This window comes from Lepidochelys olivacea (genome assembly GCF_965140295.1).
Source record: "Lepidochelys olivacea isolate rLepOli2 genome assembly, chromosome: 3".
NCBI lineage: Eukaryota > Metazoa > Chordata > Testudines > Cheloniidae > Lepidochelys > Lepidochelys olivacea.
In genome coordinates, this window is record NC_140413.1 from 173,973,735 (window position 1) to 173,994,161 (window position 20,427).

At 37.2% G+C, this 20,427-nt stretch overlaps 1 protein-coding gene across 1 annotated transcript in view; it reads right to left on the minus strand.

Annotated features, from left to right (window-relative positions):
* Positions 1-7,450: 7,450 nt before the first annotated feature.
* The window catches only part of LRPPRC (leucine rich pentatricopeptide repeat containing), a 168,059-nt gene continuing 155,082 nt past the window's right edge, over positions 7,451-20,427 (minus strand). Inside the window, exons 33-38 of the mRNA XM_084625253.1 lie at positions 19,733-19,872; positions 19,454-19,569; positions 16,065-16,139; positions 14,767-14,851; positions 9,475-9,617; positions 7,451-7,612 (exon numbers count right to left, since the gene is read on the minus strand). Coding sequence (XP_084481379.1) covers positions 7,544-7,612; positions 9,475-9,617; positions 14,767-14,851; positions 16,065-16,139; positions 19,454-19,569; positions 19,733-19,872 — 628 coding nt within the window. The 3' untranslated portion in view covers positions 7,451-7,543. The remainder of the gene's footprint in view (positions 7,613-9,474; positions 9,618-14,766; positions 14,852-16,064; positions 16,140-19,453; positions 19,570-19,732; positions 19,873-20,427) is intronic.

The following is a 20,427-nucleotide window of genomic DNA, read 5'->3' on the forward strand; positions in this document are numbered from 1 at the left end:
TTTGAGGCCACTTGGAATGATTAAGAAAGCCAACATTTCACACAATTTGTTTTATTCTGAGCAAAATGACAGTGGCCTTTTGAATCACAGAATATTATAACCGTTCCCCTGCCTCCAGAATGAACAAAGCGTCCCCTTCTTGTAATCATTTGCTGTGGCTAAGTATTTGGCTAAGTATTATCTTTATTGAGAAAAGCACATTTCTGATTAAAGTAGGTCTCAATACTGTCAAATGTTTTGGATGTACATGGCTTAGACTTTTCCTTTTAAAAAACAGAATAAAATGAAAGGATATGAATATTTAGCTTTGTGCATTTCATAGGGAATTCATCAATGCTTCCATATTGTAAGAGTACATTATTGCTGCTTTGTAATATGTTCAGTGCCAGAAGCATGATACATTACCACTGAAAACATTAATGTGCATGACTAACAATAGTAAAGCTATAAATTACCATAATTTTTATGCCCCCTGCTGCTCGTAGTACAACACAGTTTTTCAACCTTGTTTTCATTTGCTGAGTGTAGACAAATTTATCGTGTTATTGGTGTCTGCTAGAAAGACATACAAATGCAGACATCGTATTTCCAGGCATGAGATACTGTGCTCCCTGAAGTATTTATAATATAGACACAAAGACTATGATTGTCATTAAAAAAATATAGAGAAAGGAACAACTACAGTTAATTTTTATGTTTCTAATGTCTTAATGTATATTTGACTATTAAACCAAAGCTGTTAATTGTTTGACAATGGAATGTAACAATCAAGTGTAACATGAAATATTACTAGTGATCTTGCTATGAACATCATAATATTTGCAGTATTGGCTAGGTCAATAAAATCACAAAGGAAATACAAAACCTCGTGTAAGTAAAGCTTGCAGATGTACAGCTCATAAGGGAGTGCAGTGCAGTGAGCAGACATTTCTAATCATATTGTGAGTTTTTACTGTATCCATTATGCTATGTTAAAAAAATACTATTTTTAAAAAACTGATAATGACTTTAGATAGCTGAAGATTTAAAATAAGCTAACCTCAGAATCTGAGGTATTCAAGGTATTTTCCATGGTACACATTGGGAATCACAAGGCAATACCACAGATAATAAGGGTAATCCTATTTATTTTAGGCTAAATTGGCTAGTTTTTCAGAGTATATGCTTTCTCAATAATATATCTGGAAACAAATTATTTTTATCTCTACAACTTGAAAAAGAAAGTTAAATGTCAGCAATTCCCTACATAAATCATGCAACAGCACAGCTAACGGGTGTTCCAAGGTCAGCTGCTGACCTTAAAACTAATCTGAGTTATGTTTCTTGTACCTTATTATTATAGCTGCTTTGTAACATTTGCAATGCCAAAAGCATGATAAACAGCTATAAGAAGGTATTTTATTAGAGTTGTTCTAAAATCTGAGAGGCTGAGCCTGGAACAGATTTCCTGTGTGACCTTAGGAAAGTCACTTAATCTCCGTCCCGCAGTTACTCATCTGTAAAACAGTACAATACTATTAATAATAATACTGTCCTCATTCATAGGCTGTTTGGAAGATATATATATTAACGATTGAGAGTTGCTCAGTTACTACAGTAATAAGGCCTACATAAGTACCACTGAATTAACAGTTGTACCTAACAGTACTAACCAAGGTGGAGCCCTATTGTACTAAGTGCTGTATAGATACATTCACTCTTAACTGCTTTTGATACTTACAGCAAACACTGGAGGAAACCAAGTTTCAATTCTTAATTATCTTACTTCCATACTTTAATGGAGAAACTCAGCACCTTCTCTTACTGTATATGAGACCAAAGTGTGAAGTTCTTGAAGTCAGATACCATCCCATTATCTCAATGGGGTCACTAAGATAGGGTGCATTGTGGTTTTTGACATAAAAAACTATTGACAGGCTAAGCAGAAGCTTAAGGCATCCTGAAGAGGTCACTTTGTAATGGAGTTTGGACACTAGTTTGGATTCCTGGTGGTTGGTTTGCAGGGGGTTGGAATAGAAGCCCCTGCATGAAAGATGAATTCAGAGAAACCCCTTCTCTTCCTTCCTCTCACAAGGCCCATCATCCAACAGGCTTAAAAACTAACCACACTGAGTATGTGGTTTAGAGCATGGAAGGTCACTGTCAGTCATCTCCTCTACTCAGACAGCAATTTTTCTACCAGACATCTCAATTCCAGTCAAGGTATAATATTATGCATATTGATACATGTACTCACAATTTGCTTTGTACAGTAACAATGTCAGATCTTTTCAAATCAGTCTTTTATCAGTCTTCCATGAAGCTGCTGCAGAAGAGATCTATGGACACCTACGGTATATTGTATTTGTACTAAAATCTTGCAGAATTCTAGTGACCCAGTTGCCTCAGGCAAGTAATATTCTTTTCTATTTTGAATGGGTAAGTAAAATGTTATGGTCAGTGTGACAGAGTAAGTTTTATGTCTGGACTGGTAAATTAACCTGACAAGTTTCCAAGGCTGCTGTTCTGTATTTCATCATCTTGTAGGTATTTCATTTTGAATATACAAAACCTATGAAACTGCCCACATATTTGGCAAAGAAATTTAAATTTTCTATATTGTATTTCTTTGTGCTTTAAATGGTTGTTTCTTAGGCATATATACGTAAAACCAACACAAAGATGAACTGCTTAGTAATTTCAAGCATACTGTAGGAAAGCTGAACCTTTCAAGCACAACACTGATTTGGATTGAGAAGATCACGTTCCACAATGACATGAATGCTACAACACACCGGACAGAAAAACATCTAATTCCCAAGTAATAATTCCTTAATTGCATCCACTATGTTTACTTGGAAAGAAAACCAAAATTTCATAACAACAATCATTAGAGGCAGTGGGCCTGGGCCTGCCTGTTCTTAATTATCCCTCTTTTCAGGCCTCCAGGTTCTGCAATGGGCTACCTTGGCTCAAGAGGATCTAGAGGCCCCTGCCATCTCACCCTGACTGAGCAACACAGGCCTGACTCTACCTACCTGGTACTGATGCCACAAAAATCCTAGTACTGTTTCCTCCCCTCATGCTCCAGCTGTGGCTCTCTCTAGTGTTGAGCTGGCTCACCACCAAAATGCAGCCACCAGTCATGGACTGATTGGGTCATACCAATCTGCAGCCACCCCAAATGCAGACAGTTTCAGAGCTAGAGGATCTCTCACTTTGAGTACATTAAACTATTTGCTTTGGTAACAGATGGCCCATCGTCTGGCCACCTCCAGTTGTGATCGTAAAACAAATAATGGTATGTTACAATGTACAGTGACCCAAGTGATGGTATCAAGTCACTGGAATGTTTGACCTATACATACAAATACAGAATTAGTACCAGTTAAATCTAAACCCTACCCAATGAGATGTTCTTTCTCCAAGTGTCAGCCCCCTGCTGAAAGAAAATTGGTTCAGTGGAACAGAAAACTAAGGGGACTCTTACCCTTCCATGAGACAATCTACCAGATCTATTGAGGGTCCAATTCCAGGCAGGATTTGGGACCTGTCAGCCAAGTGTGAGTTCCACTATCCCTATTTGCAGATGATCATCACTGCCACCTTCCCCATCAGCTCCAGCAGCTTGGTGTGTAGCAGCTTGCTCTGTGGGTGTGTTCAATTTGCTTCAAATGGTGGCCCAGACTTCAAAATGTACAGGCCTAACCCTCACTTATGCTGTTTTGACTTCACTTGCTGGAACACAAGACTATGAAATTGAGAGAGATTTGTAAGATGACCTCTAAAATAAGAGCTCTGGTATTTCAGAAAGGGTTGCAAACTAGCAGACCGAGTCTTCAATTATGTTGATATTATACTGACATACATTTACTGTAGCTGTAGCTTTAGAAATGAGAAATGTCTCCATTTTAAAATGAGATAAACTAAATACTTAGTCTTGCTTGCAGATAGGCATTCAACCATTGAGCTGTGATTGAAATTTCAGCTATTAATTCAGTTATCTTGATGATACACAAGCACTGGCTGCCAGATACTTAGAACTAACTGGGTATGGTACATCAAACTGTATATTCTGTCTGTTTCCAACATTAGGCCCTCTACATCCATCACAATCTGGTTGCCAGAATCTATCCGCTCCCCATCCAAACAACACAAATGTCCTTAAAAGACTATACAATTACTTGCAGAATCCCTAAATAAAAAAACTTGGTTAAAAAGATAATCAGCTAATTCTGCAAAAAATATACTTCCCTATCATATTACTTTGCACTTAAAATCCAGGAAATGAATAATTAAGGACATCATAAATCCACACTGCCAGCACAATAAACATATTCATCTTGCCAGGTATAACAAAATGCTTATTTTAATCACATTCATCACCTTAGCTTTCCCAAAATTCTATTTATTGATGAAAGAATTCTAAGTATAAAAAAGAAAATTAACTACGGAAGTACCATTTCCACAATGAAACCAAGTTCAGTTTTGCACTTGAAGCACACATTCACCCATTTTGTGGATGAAGAATGCATGTTATCTATCATCCCCCAAAATTATATAATGCATTATAGCTTATCCTTCCCCAAATTTATGTGTTGAGTATAGGATGAATTTTCTGAGATTAAACTGATTAGTTTGAGTTAAAATTCATTAAAAATTTATCCTTTACAAAATTTCAATGTCAAACTTTTCTCCTGAATAATCTAAGTAATAATGCAGATGCTTCCAAGTTCTCTTATAGTTAGAACTCACCAAAACATTTCCCATGTTACATTTAAGCAATTTTTTTATGATTAATGTTCACCTTCCCATTATTCTTCATTCATGTAAGTTTCTTTTTCAGTGAGACTGATCAATATTGTACTTCAGAAAATTCCACATAGAATTGTCCTCTTTCAGAATGACTGCCTCATCATCAATAAGACTGAGGTCATACTTTGCCCACAGTTAGGTAGCCATTTTGAGATGAGCATCTCTCATTTATTCTCAGTAGGACTGAGGCCACAGGCTGCTCTTTAACAAAGATGGGTGCTGGCCTCATTTTCACGGGAAATAATGGGAGGCATTGGCCCTTTTGAAAAAGGGCACCTTAGAATTAAGGTAGTTTTGGTCTTGATCCCACTGAGATCAATGGGAGATGGCAGCCAATTTTGAATTGCATCATCCTCTGCTGTAAAGTAAACCTTTAATTCCACATACGTATCATCTCCCAGAACAGACCTGTTGCACCAGATCTACTCAAGAAGAGGGAAGCCTATGCATGTGGTGAAGGAGAGGGGGATTGGTGCATGCCACATACAGCGGAATGTGCAAGAAATGGGGAATTTGGAGGACAGGATGTAGAGGTAAACTGGGGTGTGTACACAGTGGTTTTACACTGCTCTGGCAATGCAAAGCAGTGTAAGCACAGCTTAATGGGCCCATATGCTTCTATTGGTGTACACAGACAATTAAAAACAAGTAGTAATTTAAGGTTCGTCCTTCATATAATTAAAATCATCATGTGCCCTGCAGTAAAACTGTGAGGAGGAATCTAATGTATCTAACAGTCAGTTTCATCCATTGGCATAATGGTGTCTGTATTTTAACTGGCATAATTACCTGATAGTAACCTCACCCCATCAGCCGATGTTATGCACAACCTTGGTGCAAGATGTTATCATGTTATATATCTCTAACAGTCACAGAGAGAGATTGTTCATTTATTACTGGATGATTATTTTAATGGTACGAATAAACCTTGCACTGGGACTCTGCATTTTACAATATTTATGGACAAAGGTTAAATAGATCTCACTCCAACTTCAAGATTGAAGCTCTATTTCTATTTGTTAGTAAATGTGCTTTGTTAACTCGATTTGGGTATTTAAAACAGTGGCATAATTCTTCTACAGTTTTAAAGACTGCTTCGGATAAGGACCATCATATATGTAGTTTCTTCCTGCATTTCTATAGCACCTTCCAGCCAAAGATCCCAAAATGTTTAACTGGCTTTATACTATCCTATCTTTCCCTCAGAGAGCTGTAATCTTCATCATGCCAAACTGAGAACTGAGGTACTAGGGGGGTTTAGTGACTTGTCTAAGATTTCTCAGTAAGTCAGTGGCAGTCTGTATGTCAAGCCTCCCAGTTCCAGGCCTTAAATCTGAGGCCATATGGAGGCCATTAGGTATTTTACTTTACACCAGTATTGTTTTCTGTCTGAAGTGCATTTGCTAGTGATATCTGGAAAATAAAAAAGATTCCCCCTTATGCCATCAGCCATCCATTGACAGCTATTCCATTCTGTACACAGACACACTCTGTGCTGTACGGTATACTCACAGGCAGGGATTTTGGGGTTTTCTTTGCTTATTCATAACGGTAAAAGGAATGTTTTATTCTCTATGCCTTCTTTTCCTTTAGTAGCTAACAGCACAATGCTTATCTTCAAGATTTTGGGACTTCGCACTGTTAACCATGAGATTTGGATAAATTGCTACAAATTGCAAATTGCTACAAATACTTATGCAAATAAAACACATCCCTCAGTCTTCTGGCAAGTTACCAATGCTGCCCTTGCTACTGGAAGTGACGGCCACTCCCCTCCATTGCTGTATCAGACATCTCTGTCCTTGATTTTCACACAGCATGGAATTAAGTGGACTCGTGGCAGTGGCAACATGTAGTTATGAAATGGCTTGCAACACAACATGGCTCAATTCACCAATGTAAGAGGTAGAAATATTGACCCCACTTTTACCTCTACCACCCAACTGGTTAACAAGAGGAATATTTAAGGCATGTAGAAGATACTTAAGGAGAAACAAAACTGAAATGTGTGCAGTTTTATTTGATCTACACAGTAGGTACAAATTAATTGAAAAGAAAGTGGACTTAAAAAAAAAACAAAAATAAACAAACAAATCACAGAACATGGTCCAGAGACCCAGCAAAGGTAGGGAAGGCAGCATAGAGCAGTTATAGGTAAGCATCACCAAGCAGCTGCTACCTCTCCACAAATGTATAGAGTGTATATTTACTATCAAGAATATATTTGTGAATTTGATGTATAGCTTCACACTGCAGTGGACATCAGAATTACAATTTCTCTCAAAAGCAATCCCAGCTACTAGCTGGTGGTTCTTAAGAGCCATGGAAATTGCTGTTTTTAACCCTGATCCAAAGCTCACTGAAGTCAATGAAAAGGGTCACTGATTTCCCTGGGCTTTGGATCAGAGCCATACTGAAAAGTGAGTTACATATAGGGTATTTACAGTAAACTTCAGTGGAACTGGGAGCCAGAGTGTAATCAGCTTTCACCAGGTCAAACATAAAAAATGACAGCTATAAGTGGCTGTTCACTGTCGAGCCAGCAGCTCTACAGGAGTAAACTGTATTTCTACTGCATGTCTCAGTTACAGTTTAGTCACTGAAGGCCAGGTTTAAAAAGACATACTATGTTTGAGTAAATTATATTACACTGAAGTAATTACATATTCAATTTTGTTTTATTTTTTCTAACAATATTAAATACATTCAACATCTTTCATAGTCACAAACAACCAAAGCATGAAAATATTTATACATCATGTGATGAGGTTTCTTGCCTTTCTTGCCTCAATTTACTTGCGTAGAAATGGAAGGACTCCTATAAATACAGGAGAGGGAGAAAAAAAATCAATATTCTTGCACTGAAAGTTACTAATAGTGAACAAAACCCCACACTTTCTGCGAAATGCCAAATCTATTTATTGTTCTAGGCTATGCACTAGTTATTCTACATCAGGGTTTATAGAATAACTTAAGAAAAATACTTATGTTGAGTAAAAGAAAATTTTGCATGAAATGCTTAAGAAAATACCATCAAAAATTTTCACTTATATAAAAATCAAGATATTTCCCAACCTCAATCTGCAATTGTGTGTTTGAGAATAAATGAATAAAATAAAGGAAGCATCTCAGAAGCATCCAGTCATATTAAATGAGAAAAGAAATAAAAAAATGGAGTGAAGGAACATTAGAACATTGAAGTAGGAATTCCACTAACTTAGGGAAAAAACCCATAATCACTGCTAGTAGGGAGGTAAAAAAGGTATTAAATGATATCGTGTGTTAAAATTAAACTAAAGAACCCCAAATGAGGTTTAAACTACAGTAAGTTGAGTAAAACTGCTCCTAAAAAAATGCACATCTTCCTTTGAAACTCTAGGGCAGTTTAGTGCAAGTATCTCGAGGCAGAATTTAGCCCTTAATCCAGTTTACAAAACTGAAAAAGGAAGGAGAGAACAGTTACTTATTGCTACGTACCATAACGAAAAACATACAGAGAAATTATATGTAACAAAGTCTTAGAAAAAGGGCAGAAAAAATTGATTTCAAAAATTTCAAATGGCTGGAAACAGCAACTAATAAAAAATATGTACTGTAAAGAGCATAGATCAAGGGAAGGAAAGCATCTTAACTTTTCAGACTTGGGTATTTGTAGACCATGGGTGGAGAACCTACGGCCCATGGGCTGGATCTGGCCCATTGCTTAAGTTCATTCAGCCCATAGTAAGTCTTGACACCGTGGGCTGGAAGCCCTGAGCCTGGGCGCCCCCCCTATGGGGCTGGAGCCACAAGCACTGGTTTGCTCCACCACAGGTGGCAAGCCTGGACTTTGGCACACACCCTGCTCCCCCCCATCCCCATAGGGTTGGAGCCATACGCGCTGGCTCGCCACGCCGTGGACGGGAAGCCCCAAGACTCACCCCCCCCCCCACTTGTGGGGCTGGAACCATGAGTGCCAGCTTGCCCTGCCCTGGGCGGGAAGCCCGAGCCTTGGTGCCCCCCACTCTTCCCTATGTGTGGCCAGTGATTGATTTTTTTTGTGGGTCAATGGCCAGTGATAGAAAAAAGGTTCCCCACCCCTGTTGTAGACTATCCGCCAAAAGAATGCACTGAAGGAAACGTATTTTCACTCTCCCCAAAACAGTTTCATGCATCTGTTGCCCTAAGGAAAGGGGCATTTATAAAGGAGCAAAGCTACAAATTTTTTTTAGTAAAGCCAGTAAGAGTCAAGCTGCAATGGGAAAATTAATTCTACAGCTTTAAAATCCCATCATATCATTGCAATATAAAATAATGTACATTAGAAATAAAACAAGCAATGACCGGACTCTGAAATCCTTTAATTGTCATTGCAATACACATTCTAAAAATCATTTTAAGTTGAAACACTGAGATAAATGCCCCAAGGATATTTGATAAACTCACACCTGTCGATGAGTGCTGATAAGGATCCTGTGCTTTAAATACAAAAAGCCTCAGAAGGTTCTCTTCTCCCATAAGTCAAACCCAATGCAAGATGAATACTGTACCTACAAAACTCAGTACTTCATACATTGACTCCTTTGAGGGTTCTCCATGGAGATATAATCCCTATGTATTTAAGTATGCAACTTGTTTTATTTACATGGAACATATACAAGTTTGCGGAGCGATTTCTTTTTAATCAGAAAAAACACTCACAGGGGGTTCAGTGAACGGGACAGGCTCTCCTGCATTCTTCAGCAGAATTGCCAAACGTTTTAGAAATATCTCATCCGTGTTAATATTCTTGGCTTTCATGTTCTCAAACAGAGCTTTTGCAGAAACAACGTCGTTGTCTAATACTAAGGGAAAAAAATAAAAGTTACAGGAGATGTCTGTTAACAGTTTCTCTTTAGCTGTACACTTCATAACAAATAGATTTCTAGTTTCCTTTATCTCTTAAGGCCAATTCTTTAGGACCATCACAATACCGATAAAAAACAAATCCAGTCTACAAAGCAAATTTCTTTTTTCTTTTGCAATGAGGTTGCATGGCAGATTCCTTTGGTGTTTGCTAGATAGAGATAGGAGCTGCACATTGAGAAGGAAAACATTCTAAGGCTTGAGATGTTTAGGCTACATCTACACTATAAGCTAGAGGGTGTGATTCCCAGCTTGCGAAGGCATACCCATGTTAGCTCTCTTCGAGCTGGCATACTAAAAATAGTAGTGTAGCCCGAATAATATGGCTATCCTGCTTACAAACCCACCTCAAAGACTATGAGCGTTGGAAGGGACCTCAGGAGATCATCTAGTCCAACCCCCTGCTCAAAGCAGGCACAATCCCCAATTTTTTTTTTTTTTTTGCCCCAGATCCCTAAATGGCTCCCGCAAGGATTGAACTCACAACCCTAGGTTTAGCAGGCCAATGCTCCATCCACTGAGCTATCCCTCCGCCTCCCAAAACCTGTGGGTACGTATTCAGCATAGCTAGCGCATGCCACCACTGCTAATGCTATCCTGGCTATACTGTGTTTCGCATGCTAGCTTGAGGACAGCCAGTACATGTCTACACAAGCTGGCAATTATACCCCTACCTCGTAGCATAGACGTAGCCGTAGAGCCAATGGCCTCTTACTGGAGTGAATGATAGAGACCAACTGTATTGCAGTTCAGAATCAGTGAATCCTAGGTCTGTGGCTTGCAGACTCATTTTCCCTTTCAAATAATCATGGCATGAGCCAGAACTCTGTGCTGAGCTTGTTGCTCACTTTGAAAGTTACCTACTCAGAAATCCCTTTTGCACAAAATGCACAACAAATCTGTATACACAGGGGCATCACATCACATTCAGATGTTAAAACTGTACATCTGCAATGAGGGATAAACTCCTGCATCTTCAGTTCCAAAGATACAAGCCTCTACAGTTCTAATGAAAGGAGACTCTCTCCATTAGCTGTCACTATAGCAGCAGAATGTTTTTCTTCTGTGGGTCAGTCATTAGCGGGGAATGATACACCAACACACACTATAAGTTGTGCTAGTGAAAGGAGAACACAGAATCTTTTAGAAAACCTGCTGGAAGACTCACATTCCAGAATATCTCCAGTATATTTTTCTATATTTTTTTACAAACAAGTTTTTCCTTTTAATGCTTTGAAGTAGGTCCATTCCACCTTACCAACCAGGAGCAAATCTCTTGCTGAGATATTAACCTTTAAGAAAGAGAGACTGATTTAAAGCTTAATTGTTTTGGAGATTGCCAATGTTTCTCTAGATATAGAACACAGGGCTCATCATCTGTATCAGCCTCTAGCTAATAGATTTCTCACAAACATAAAACTCCACTCACCTTTTGCTATTGGAAGGAAAGAGCTTTATTTCTCTTTCTTCCAAAATAGAAGTCGAAGCAGAAAGAAAGTGGTCGTTGCTCATTTGTTCTTACACCTTTGACTGCACCCCCTCCTCCTGCCCATGATTAACTTTGCTACTATCCAAAGCTTTCCCCAGGCAGCATGAAGTTGAAATGACCCTTGACAGATCTGCTGCTGCCAACAGGGTTCTAACAGCACTAAACCGTCCAGTTCTGTTATGTTAATTTTGCTGCTGGTTGGCAAACTCAGAAGCAGCAGCAGAACTGGAGTTGGCCTCTCTGCAGGCTCAGGAAGACCTTGCTGTATTGCTTAACATTTTGTTCACCTTTGGAAGTTATCTTATAAATTATAAATGTTACAAACTTAATTTTTTTTTAAAAAAAAGAAAGCTTAAATTCTGTAGAATCTGATAGTTTAGACCCCAGAAAAAAGTTTCCCACTCACACCTGGTGAGTGGGTGAACTTCTTTTTCAATGTGGGAGGCTACAGAACCTGCACAATGTGACGGTTTAAAGAAAGTGTAACAGAATTGTTAACTTCCCATTTCTTTAAACTAGAAGTATCTATTGTATGAAAAACAAAAATGAGAAAGAGCTAACACCTGGATTACGTTTTATGGACCACACAACTGAAATTTCACTTGATAATTCTCCATTCTTGAAAGAAAAGCAGTTTGAAGAAATTTTTTTGCCACATGCAAGAATCCAGTCCCAGAGGAGGATGACATTTCGGATAAGAAAAAAAAGAGTGACTGTCCCCTTACTTGTTCATAGCTGGAGATGTCTGCAATAATCAATCCTCACTTTCCTTTCAGATAGAAAATAATTCCTCTGTGGGAAGAGGTGGCCTGTGTTCCTACCACAAGCTTGCAAAACTCTTATGAAAGTATTTGCCTTAGTACAAAATTGACTTGCCTACAATTTATTATGATGACTGACAGTAAGAGAAAACTAATGATATTTTATTTGCCCAACAAACAATTACTCTGGATGAGTAGAATTTCACAAGGCTGCCGACAGATGGATGAGCAATTCAGATTCAGGGAAGACTAGAGGATGTCAATAATATAAGGTCAAATTCAGCAAAGATTGAATCACCTTCTATGGAATGATTTGTGAAAAGTGTCCCTATAAAGAAAGGGAGAGACCCAGACACTCAAAAAAGGACATTTAGTAGGACAAAGAATTCAGACCTTCTAGATTACTTGTAAGAACTCACCAACTGGACATGACTCATCTGTTTAAAAATCTTTGAACATTTAGAAGTGAGATTTAGCTTCCATATTCATGCCAAAAGAACCTCCCCTTTTGTAGGTAATTCTGTGTTATCTTATAAGATGACCTCATTTATAACAAAATTATGTGACTGCAAAACTGTTCACCTAAATTATTGCTATTTTTTAAGGTTGCTGCGCAAATGTGAAGAATCTAAGCTTTTTTTTTTTTTTTTTTAAATAAAGTCATGTTTCTAGTCCTTGTATTTGGAAAGACAGTCTTCTAGCTGAAATGAATATTACCATGAAGTATTTTCTTCTAGAGCCTGCAGACAACCTCAGAGGTTTGAAATACTTGAAATCTAAGGGCAAAGGTTTAAATATCAACCATGTTAACTATTTCACTGCTGTCCATTTTAGCAGAAACATGAAGTTGGTGTGCTTACCCATCCATTGTTGAAAGTACAAAAGTTGCAGATACTGGAAGTGGATTGGTACAAGGCAATTAATTACTGTTAAAGTTTGCTGGAGTATCATAGAGTTGTAGGGCTGGAAGGGACCTCAAGAGTTCATTTAATCCAGCCCCCTGCACTTAGGCAGGACCAAGTTATACTATACCTAGACTAGCCCTGACAACTGTTTGTCTAACATATTCTTAAAAACCTTTAATGACAGGGATTCCGCAACCTTCCTTGGAAGCCTATTCCAGTGCCTAACTATCCTTATAATTCGGAAGTTTTTCCTAATATCTAACCTAAATCTCCCTTGCTGTAGATTAAGCTGGTCACTTAGTTCCTATCTTCAGCAGACATGGGAAACAATTGATCACTGTCCTCTTTATAACAGCCCTTGACACATACATGTATATGTATTTGGGGAGAAGGCATGTGCACCCACACTTCTCCCTTCCCCATAACCTTAAAGTCCCAATAGATACCCAGTAGATCAGATGGGGGAGTGTACCAGGAATCTGCTAAAACTGGTAAACACGGAACTAGGCAACTACATGAAGTTCTAAAGGAAGACAAACACAAATACTCACAATGCTGGTTCAGAATGCTACCTTCAGAGCAAGGCAGGTTACTGTGAGCACAGTACATCTTTGCTCCAAGCTCTGTAGAGGCTACCCATTTGTTTCCAAGAATAATTTATGGTGCTGCTTATGGGATAGTTATTTTTGGATCTTCATTATGTACAGGTGTCAGCAGTTTAGGTCGGTTAAAACGCATCTGCTGTCTATTCCTGGCATACCACCTTATAGGACAAAGAAGCAGGGAATTTTCAAGTAGATGGTCATTCACTTATGGAGCTAACTTTTATTGGTGTCTTGTCAGTTAGGTGATCTTCAGTGAACAGAAAGCAGCAAAGTTCTGGATGGCGATATGGTAAGGTCTACCGAACAGTGAAGGAAGCACCGAACTGAAGAATCATTGGGGGGTTTGTTTTGTTAGTGACTGCATTGTTTTGATGGTTTTGAATAATATGGGGTTACTAGTGTTGCAATGATAGATGGCATATTTACTGTGTGAGAACATCTACAATTCCTCTCAAAGATTTTCTGGTGTTTTTTTTTTTTTTTTTAAACAACATTATATTATGCTGTGGTGGGGAGAATGGTGGTTGTTTGTCTTTTGATTTTGCATTTTTAACACATTTTGCTGAGAGGTTTATTCCTTTTTGCTTGTACTGTATACTCATGGAGAAGATTACATTATCACTCTTTAAATAAAATTGGAGCTCCATGTCACAACAAGCTAGGCTCAGGACACAGAGGCATGTAAGATTCTAGCTGTGTGCTGTCAGAGGGGTTGCATGTCCTGGCATTTCAACTTTGGATATGCTGCAGTCAGGCATCCAAATAAGTGGCTTGATTTTCAGAGGTCCTGAGCACTTGTAGTTCCCCACTGACTTCTACAAAAGGAAGAGTTATTTGGCATCTCTGAAAATCAGTTATAGCCATACCTAGGCTCCCAAGAGCCTGACTGTAGCACCCATACATACTAATCCTAGAGATATAAAACAACATTCACCGTGTTCATGGTGTGTTCCCAATAGGACTAATGAGATCACTTAAGTGTTGCAAAATGTTGCTGGAGTTAAGGCAAAAGTTCTCTTCCCTTTCAGGGCATGGAAACAATACTATTGCAGTATCCTCTGCAGAGTTCTGGCCAGGGATCCACTAGCCACTCCCCCATCCATAACATTAGCCACAGACAATGTGACAACTACTGTGGTACACTACACATCAATGCATGAGGAGGAAGTGAAGTCCTCCTAGGTGGCTCTCCTCAATGTCGGGACACCTTGAAACTCCTGCAAAGCAGAACCTTTCTGGTTCAACTGCTTTTGAGACCTTCCATGGCCCTTCTGAAGGCCTCAAGATATGCTCCTTACTAAACAGCAACTCCGAATTTAATACGTTACCATGACATTTCAGGAGGTAAGAGTATACAATTTCCATTTCTGGGAAGTCAGGAACCAGATCAAGCAGTGTCTTGATTTTCTGCCCCTAGGAAATTAAATACATACAACAGAAACAGTGCTTACAATAAGTCTTAAAGAACAGGGCTATACAACTTGGGCACTTATATTTCCATTATGGCTGAGTCTTTCAGATGAAATTTATAAGAGGACTGGACTATTCAATTTGACAGCTGATCTTCACATTTCTTTTCATTATTTCACATGCAGCATGAAAAACGGGACAAAATATTAAAGATAGTTTCCCAAATCCATTATTAGGCTTTTAAAGTCAGTGGGAGTGTTGCCAATGCCTTTGATGGAGTCAGGATTTCACTCCCCCATGTTAAAAAATGCAGAACAACCAGCAGGTGGTCAGTACCCCCCCCATATTTTTTTAATCAGGCCATTAATTAAGGTACCTAAATATAAATGTAAGAAACTAATTTTAGTTTCTAATTTTTGGAACTCTTGCCCTGCAAGTACAAAATAATGATACAAATTAAATTAAATCTGTATCTAAAAATAATGAAGTAGTTTCTTTCCTCATGTTTTTTTAATATGTGGACAGATTTCAAATTATGTAGAATTAGGGTGTATGCAAGAACCTGCACACATATGCAAACCATGTATATGTGCATAAAACTGATACGCCCTAATTTGAAATGTGCCCTCCAATGTAAACCTCATTATACAGTGATTCGCCTGGCTAACTGGTTTGTGATCTTACAATGCAGTTAACAAATAAGCTCAAATTTTCATATTGGAAAATATGTGCATGCTTACTGTAGTACAGAAAGCAGACAGTTATAGTGGACTGAGTAAGAGGAAGTTGCATAAAAACGTGTGAATTTGGACTCTCTATTATGTATGGAGAACAGAGGAATTGTTGAACTAAAAAAGAAACAGAATTATAGTATTCTGTAAACCCAAGCACACTGAATATTCACTATGAAATAAATTGGGTTCCTGATGCGAATTCTATAGATTAATGATATAATCTGAAGTTAATGTTAAACCTGTCGATATTTTGGATGGGAAAAAGAAAAAGCAATGTCTGATCAAAACTAGCTTTGAAAACCACAGTAATTAACCTTGTTAGTATGTTTTGGCTCAACTTTCTTGCTGGGCTGACAAACCTTCTTGCAACACATTAATATGCAAGTGTTCTAAATTCCAAACTCATCCAAAAGTTGTTATCCAGGACTGATTAAATAAGAATGCTGCTAATATATTTAATTACATTCATGCAAATATTATACCTGTCCTGGTTTCTGTGAAGATTTAGCTACGAAAGCCATCAGAGTTCCCTTTTGTTCAGCTATTCCACCACACCTCTTTAAAAAAAAAAAAAAGGAAAAATTAAAATAATAGCATCAGTTAGTGTAGCTTTTTGATAAACAAACTGGCTAAGGTGAACATTTCCAGTTAAAAAGGTTCACAATAATACAGTAATATATCATTAGCTAGCAGTAGGGCCTAATAAAAGACCATTAATTAAAAAATACCCCCTAAATAAAAACAAATGCACGCCATGCCAAGCTTTTGTAAATGCTGTCCTTGGCATGGTAAGCATGAAGTTTGTTTAAAAGAAAAGGGAGAAAAAATCAAATGCCTTAACATCCCAGAGAAATGAGGCTTAGGACTGCAAAAGAAAGAGGGGGTAAAAAGAAACACTATTCCTCTCCAATTATACTGCCAAGCATTCACAAGTGAGCTAGGGATCATAAGGTTAATTATACATTTAATAAGGTGTCAGGGAGATAACTGCTCGTTTCTTTATAAAAATTAAAACGTACAAAGCAAGTTCTCTTTAAAGTATAATTACCTACACTTATGCATACAAAAGGACTGATTTCAATCTCTCTATTTTATAAAAGGCTTTCATTGCAACAGACAGCCAGTGCTTGAGAGAGACAAAAGTTAAACTTAAAAAAAGTTTATGTGACAGACCAGATAAATCAAGTGTCTATCCCATCTTAGAAACTATAGTAAAATCAAATATGCAAGACAATATTTTAGTTATGTTCAGTGGAAGTGTCATTCTTATACATTTTAAAATACACATTGTTTTTTATAACTTTAAAACAAACTACAAATACTAAAATGCACTAGGAACAAACACACTGGGGAATGTATATACACACATGCACACACAAAATGAATTTATAATATAAACTGATATTTTAGACATGTGTGAACAATAAATAATTCTTCACTGCATTAAGAATATACTATGTATATAATATCGTTTGACAAGTTCTTGAAGGTCCAGGTGAAAAGGTTATTGTTTGGCACCTCATTCTATCAAGGAAAGGAAAACTGATGGAATGTTGAAATCCATATAGCCCAAATGTTCTGTCAAATATTTGCTTTATGACGACAGTGTAAAAGCGTTTTGTGGGGAAACTTACAATATTATTGCTACTTGTACTTGCCATCCTCACCTACTGTCATTCTGGGAATTCAGTTCTTTTAAGAGGAATGGAACATAGTCTACAAAAGGAATATATTTGCATATCCCCTTCACAGGCTAAAATATCAACACAAATATGTCTTTTTCAAAGTTTTATATTTTTAAAAAGGTAAGGAACACCTTCACTTGCAAAATGGTAAATGTAAAAGTTACAGTGAAAAGCTTTTCACAGCATATAATTTATGTTGTACCACCATAAAAACTACACAATGCTTTCTTAAGAGATGTCAGTGACATCTTAAAGACCACGTTTAAAAATTATGTCCTCACATGTGTTACTAATATCATTTTAGATTATTACAATGAAAAGGATTCAACATTTATGCTGTTGGGTTATTTTTTGCACTTCATACAGTTTGGATAATGTAAAGAAGCTGGTCAATATCACTTTCTTCTTTCCAAATATTAGTGCACTACTTGAGCTACAGCATTGTATGGGAGTGTTTAAACCCAAATAAAAATGGTTTCAACTGACATTTCCCCTACCCCCCAAAAATAATTTTCTCTTTCACACACTGAATTTAACATCTAAACTACCTGATAATGTCCATATTTAAACCCCCCCAACACTGTAAAATAATCAACATTTTGTGGTACATAATCAAAATCTACCCAAGAAGCTATTTCTAATATTATACAGGACAGTAAATTCCAATTTTGCAGTAATAAAATTTTACACAAAGTACAGATGGAAAGTACAAAGGAAAAAAAAATTTAAATCAACACTCTTGCCGCATTTGCAATCCAGAGTGAGAACCTGAAAGTTAAACTAACCATTGATTTTCATTGTTTAATCCACGAGAAATGTTAATTAAATAGTGAAATGTAAAATGGATAGTTAAAATGGAAAGAATTTTAAACATCTATGATGTTATGACTAATATAAGTGAAGAAATAGTTTGCTTATGATGTCATTTTTAAGTTGACCATGCCCATTTAAAATAATGCGCAGATACCCAATATATCTGTGCAAACAATAATAAAGAAAATGAAGATTCCACAGTGTGTAATGTTCAAATAATATGCTTAATCCTATAGCAATAGTCATTGATGAAATTTCACTACCTTCATTCCTGTTAATAAAATAAAACTGTTCCTGAAGGTTTAAAAAAAAGGAGAATGAATAAAGTGGAGGTTTTCCATTCCTTTTACTGTTTAAAGTACTTAGCAGCCGGTAAAAACCGAAGTGAATACAGTACTGCTTACTATCAGAAATTGGTAACAGGCCTCAATTTGACACAGGGAGTCTACACAAACACAGCAATCTGCAGGATCACTGTGATTGTTTGACTGCCACCTGCTGGGAAGAGACTCCCTGTCTGAGCCTGTTTGTGTATATTGCCAGTGGCAGCTCTGATCACCCACAGTTCTTTCTGCATTTGGCTCAGCTTTATATTTAGCTCTGTTAAAATGGCATGAATGCAGTTGTCTCGTTCGCTGAAGATTGCTAATTTAACTGAGACTGTAGGCCACAGAGACCTGCATTTGTCATTTAATGCGTCTGTGACACACAAGTGAATAGAAAGCAAATTCAGCTCTTAATAACCTTGAATAAAGCACACACAACATTTGAGTAGTCAAGTGAGATGCTGCATTTAAAAAGGAAACATTGTCCACTTTTTGTTTGCAAACTGTGTAGCTATAGAGATGCATGGTATTTAAAGTATTACAGAAATTAGAGAGATCAAAGGGAAATTGTTCTTTTGCAAGAAGAGACTGCTATCCGATGAAGTGAGCTGTAGCTCACGGAAGCTTATGCTTAAATAAATTTGTTAGTTTCTAAGGTGCCACAAGTACTCCTTTTCTTTTTGTGGATACAGACTAACATGGCTGCTACTCTGAAACCTATATAACTGAGCATTCGTGCAGAACCACTTGCCTACGACAGGAGTTCAAATGAGATACGAGTTCTCCTTCCCTTGTTTCAGGGCATTTCACATTAGAGGAAAACAAACCATTATTCTTTTCCCACGCTGGCACCCATAAAACTACTAGTCTATAATTTGGGACTATCTACCCAGGCCATGCTACTGCAATTCACATTGTAATTTAGGTGCACTAGCATCAGCACACTCCGTACACTGCACTCTAACACACACACCTACGTTTGATAATTTCTCAATTTACTTATGACAAGCTCGGAACACTACTATTCTTCTCCTGGTATATTATTACCTGTAGTAGAAATCTGCCATCATCCACTCTTCCTGCATCCACATACTGAAGGAAAAGATCTGTGGCAGGTTTGTAAACTCCAAATTGATTGACCAATCGTTCTGCCATGGCACTTACTGCAAAATGACAGGTATGTAAGGAATATATTTCATTTTAAAAGTCACTTTTAGAAACTTTACTGGCATGGTTTTTGTTGAATAAGACAGGATTTTATATGTAATTATGTTTAATAAGGTTTCTATTTAACGAGCATATTTAATTTCACTACAAATAACTTACGTTTTTCCAAAGCTGGCTCCAATCTTTCCTCAATCACCTTTCTAAACACATAGGACATACTTGTGATTGGTGAATCAGGATTTTGCATTCCAGAGATAAACAAAGGCTCAATATATTCCACTGCCATATCAAGGTTATTGCTTAAAAAAAAAAAAGGTGCATTGGTTTAGTTTCTGACATTAAAACTCAAACTAAAAGAAGCAGGTACATGAATATTTTATTTTTCTACATTAATATTACACACAGTAGCAATGTTAAAAGTACCTATGACTCCATTCATGCAGATATTCTAACAACACAAAGTGAAACAAATTTATGGCTGAATGGATAAAATCACCAGTAACAATATTTTTCTGGAATGAACTTTGACCTGTACAATGCTAAAGTAACTGACTTTTTTAAAAATTTTTATTTAAGTATTAAAGATGACTGCTGGTTAGCTACTTAAAGAGGGTGTTCTGCAAACCTAAAAGGTAAAAATAAAACATTAAGGGATGGTATTTGAATAATTAATACAGAAAACTCAAGGAGTAGTTTTTTATAATATTTTATTTAATATTTACCTGAATTTTTCATAGATGTCTTTCTGGATGTGAAAAATGATATTAAACGTAATTTCTTTAGCAGCTTTGTCTGTGGTTTGTTTTAACTTAGGAAGGAGTACACTGTAGCATACTCTTATGAAATCATGGGCA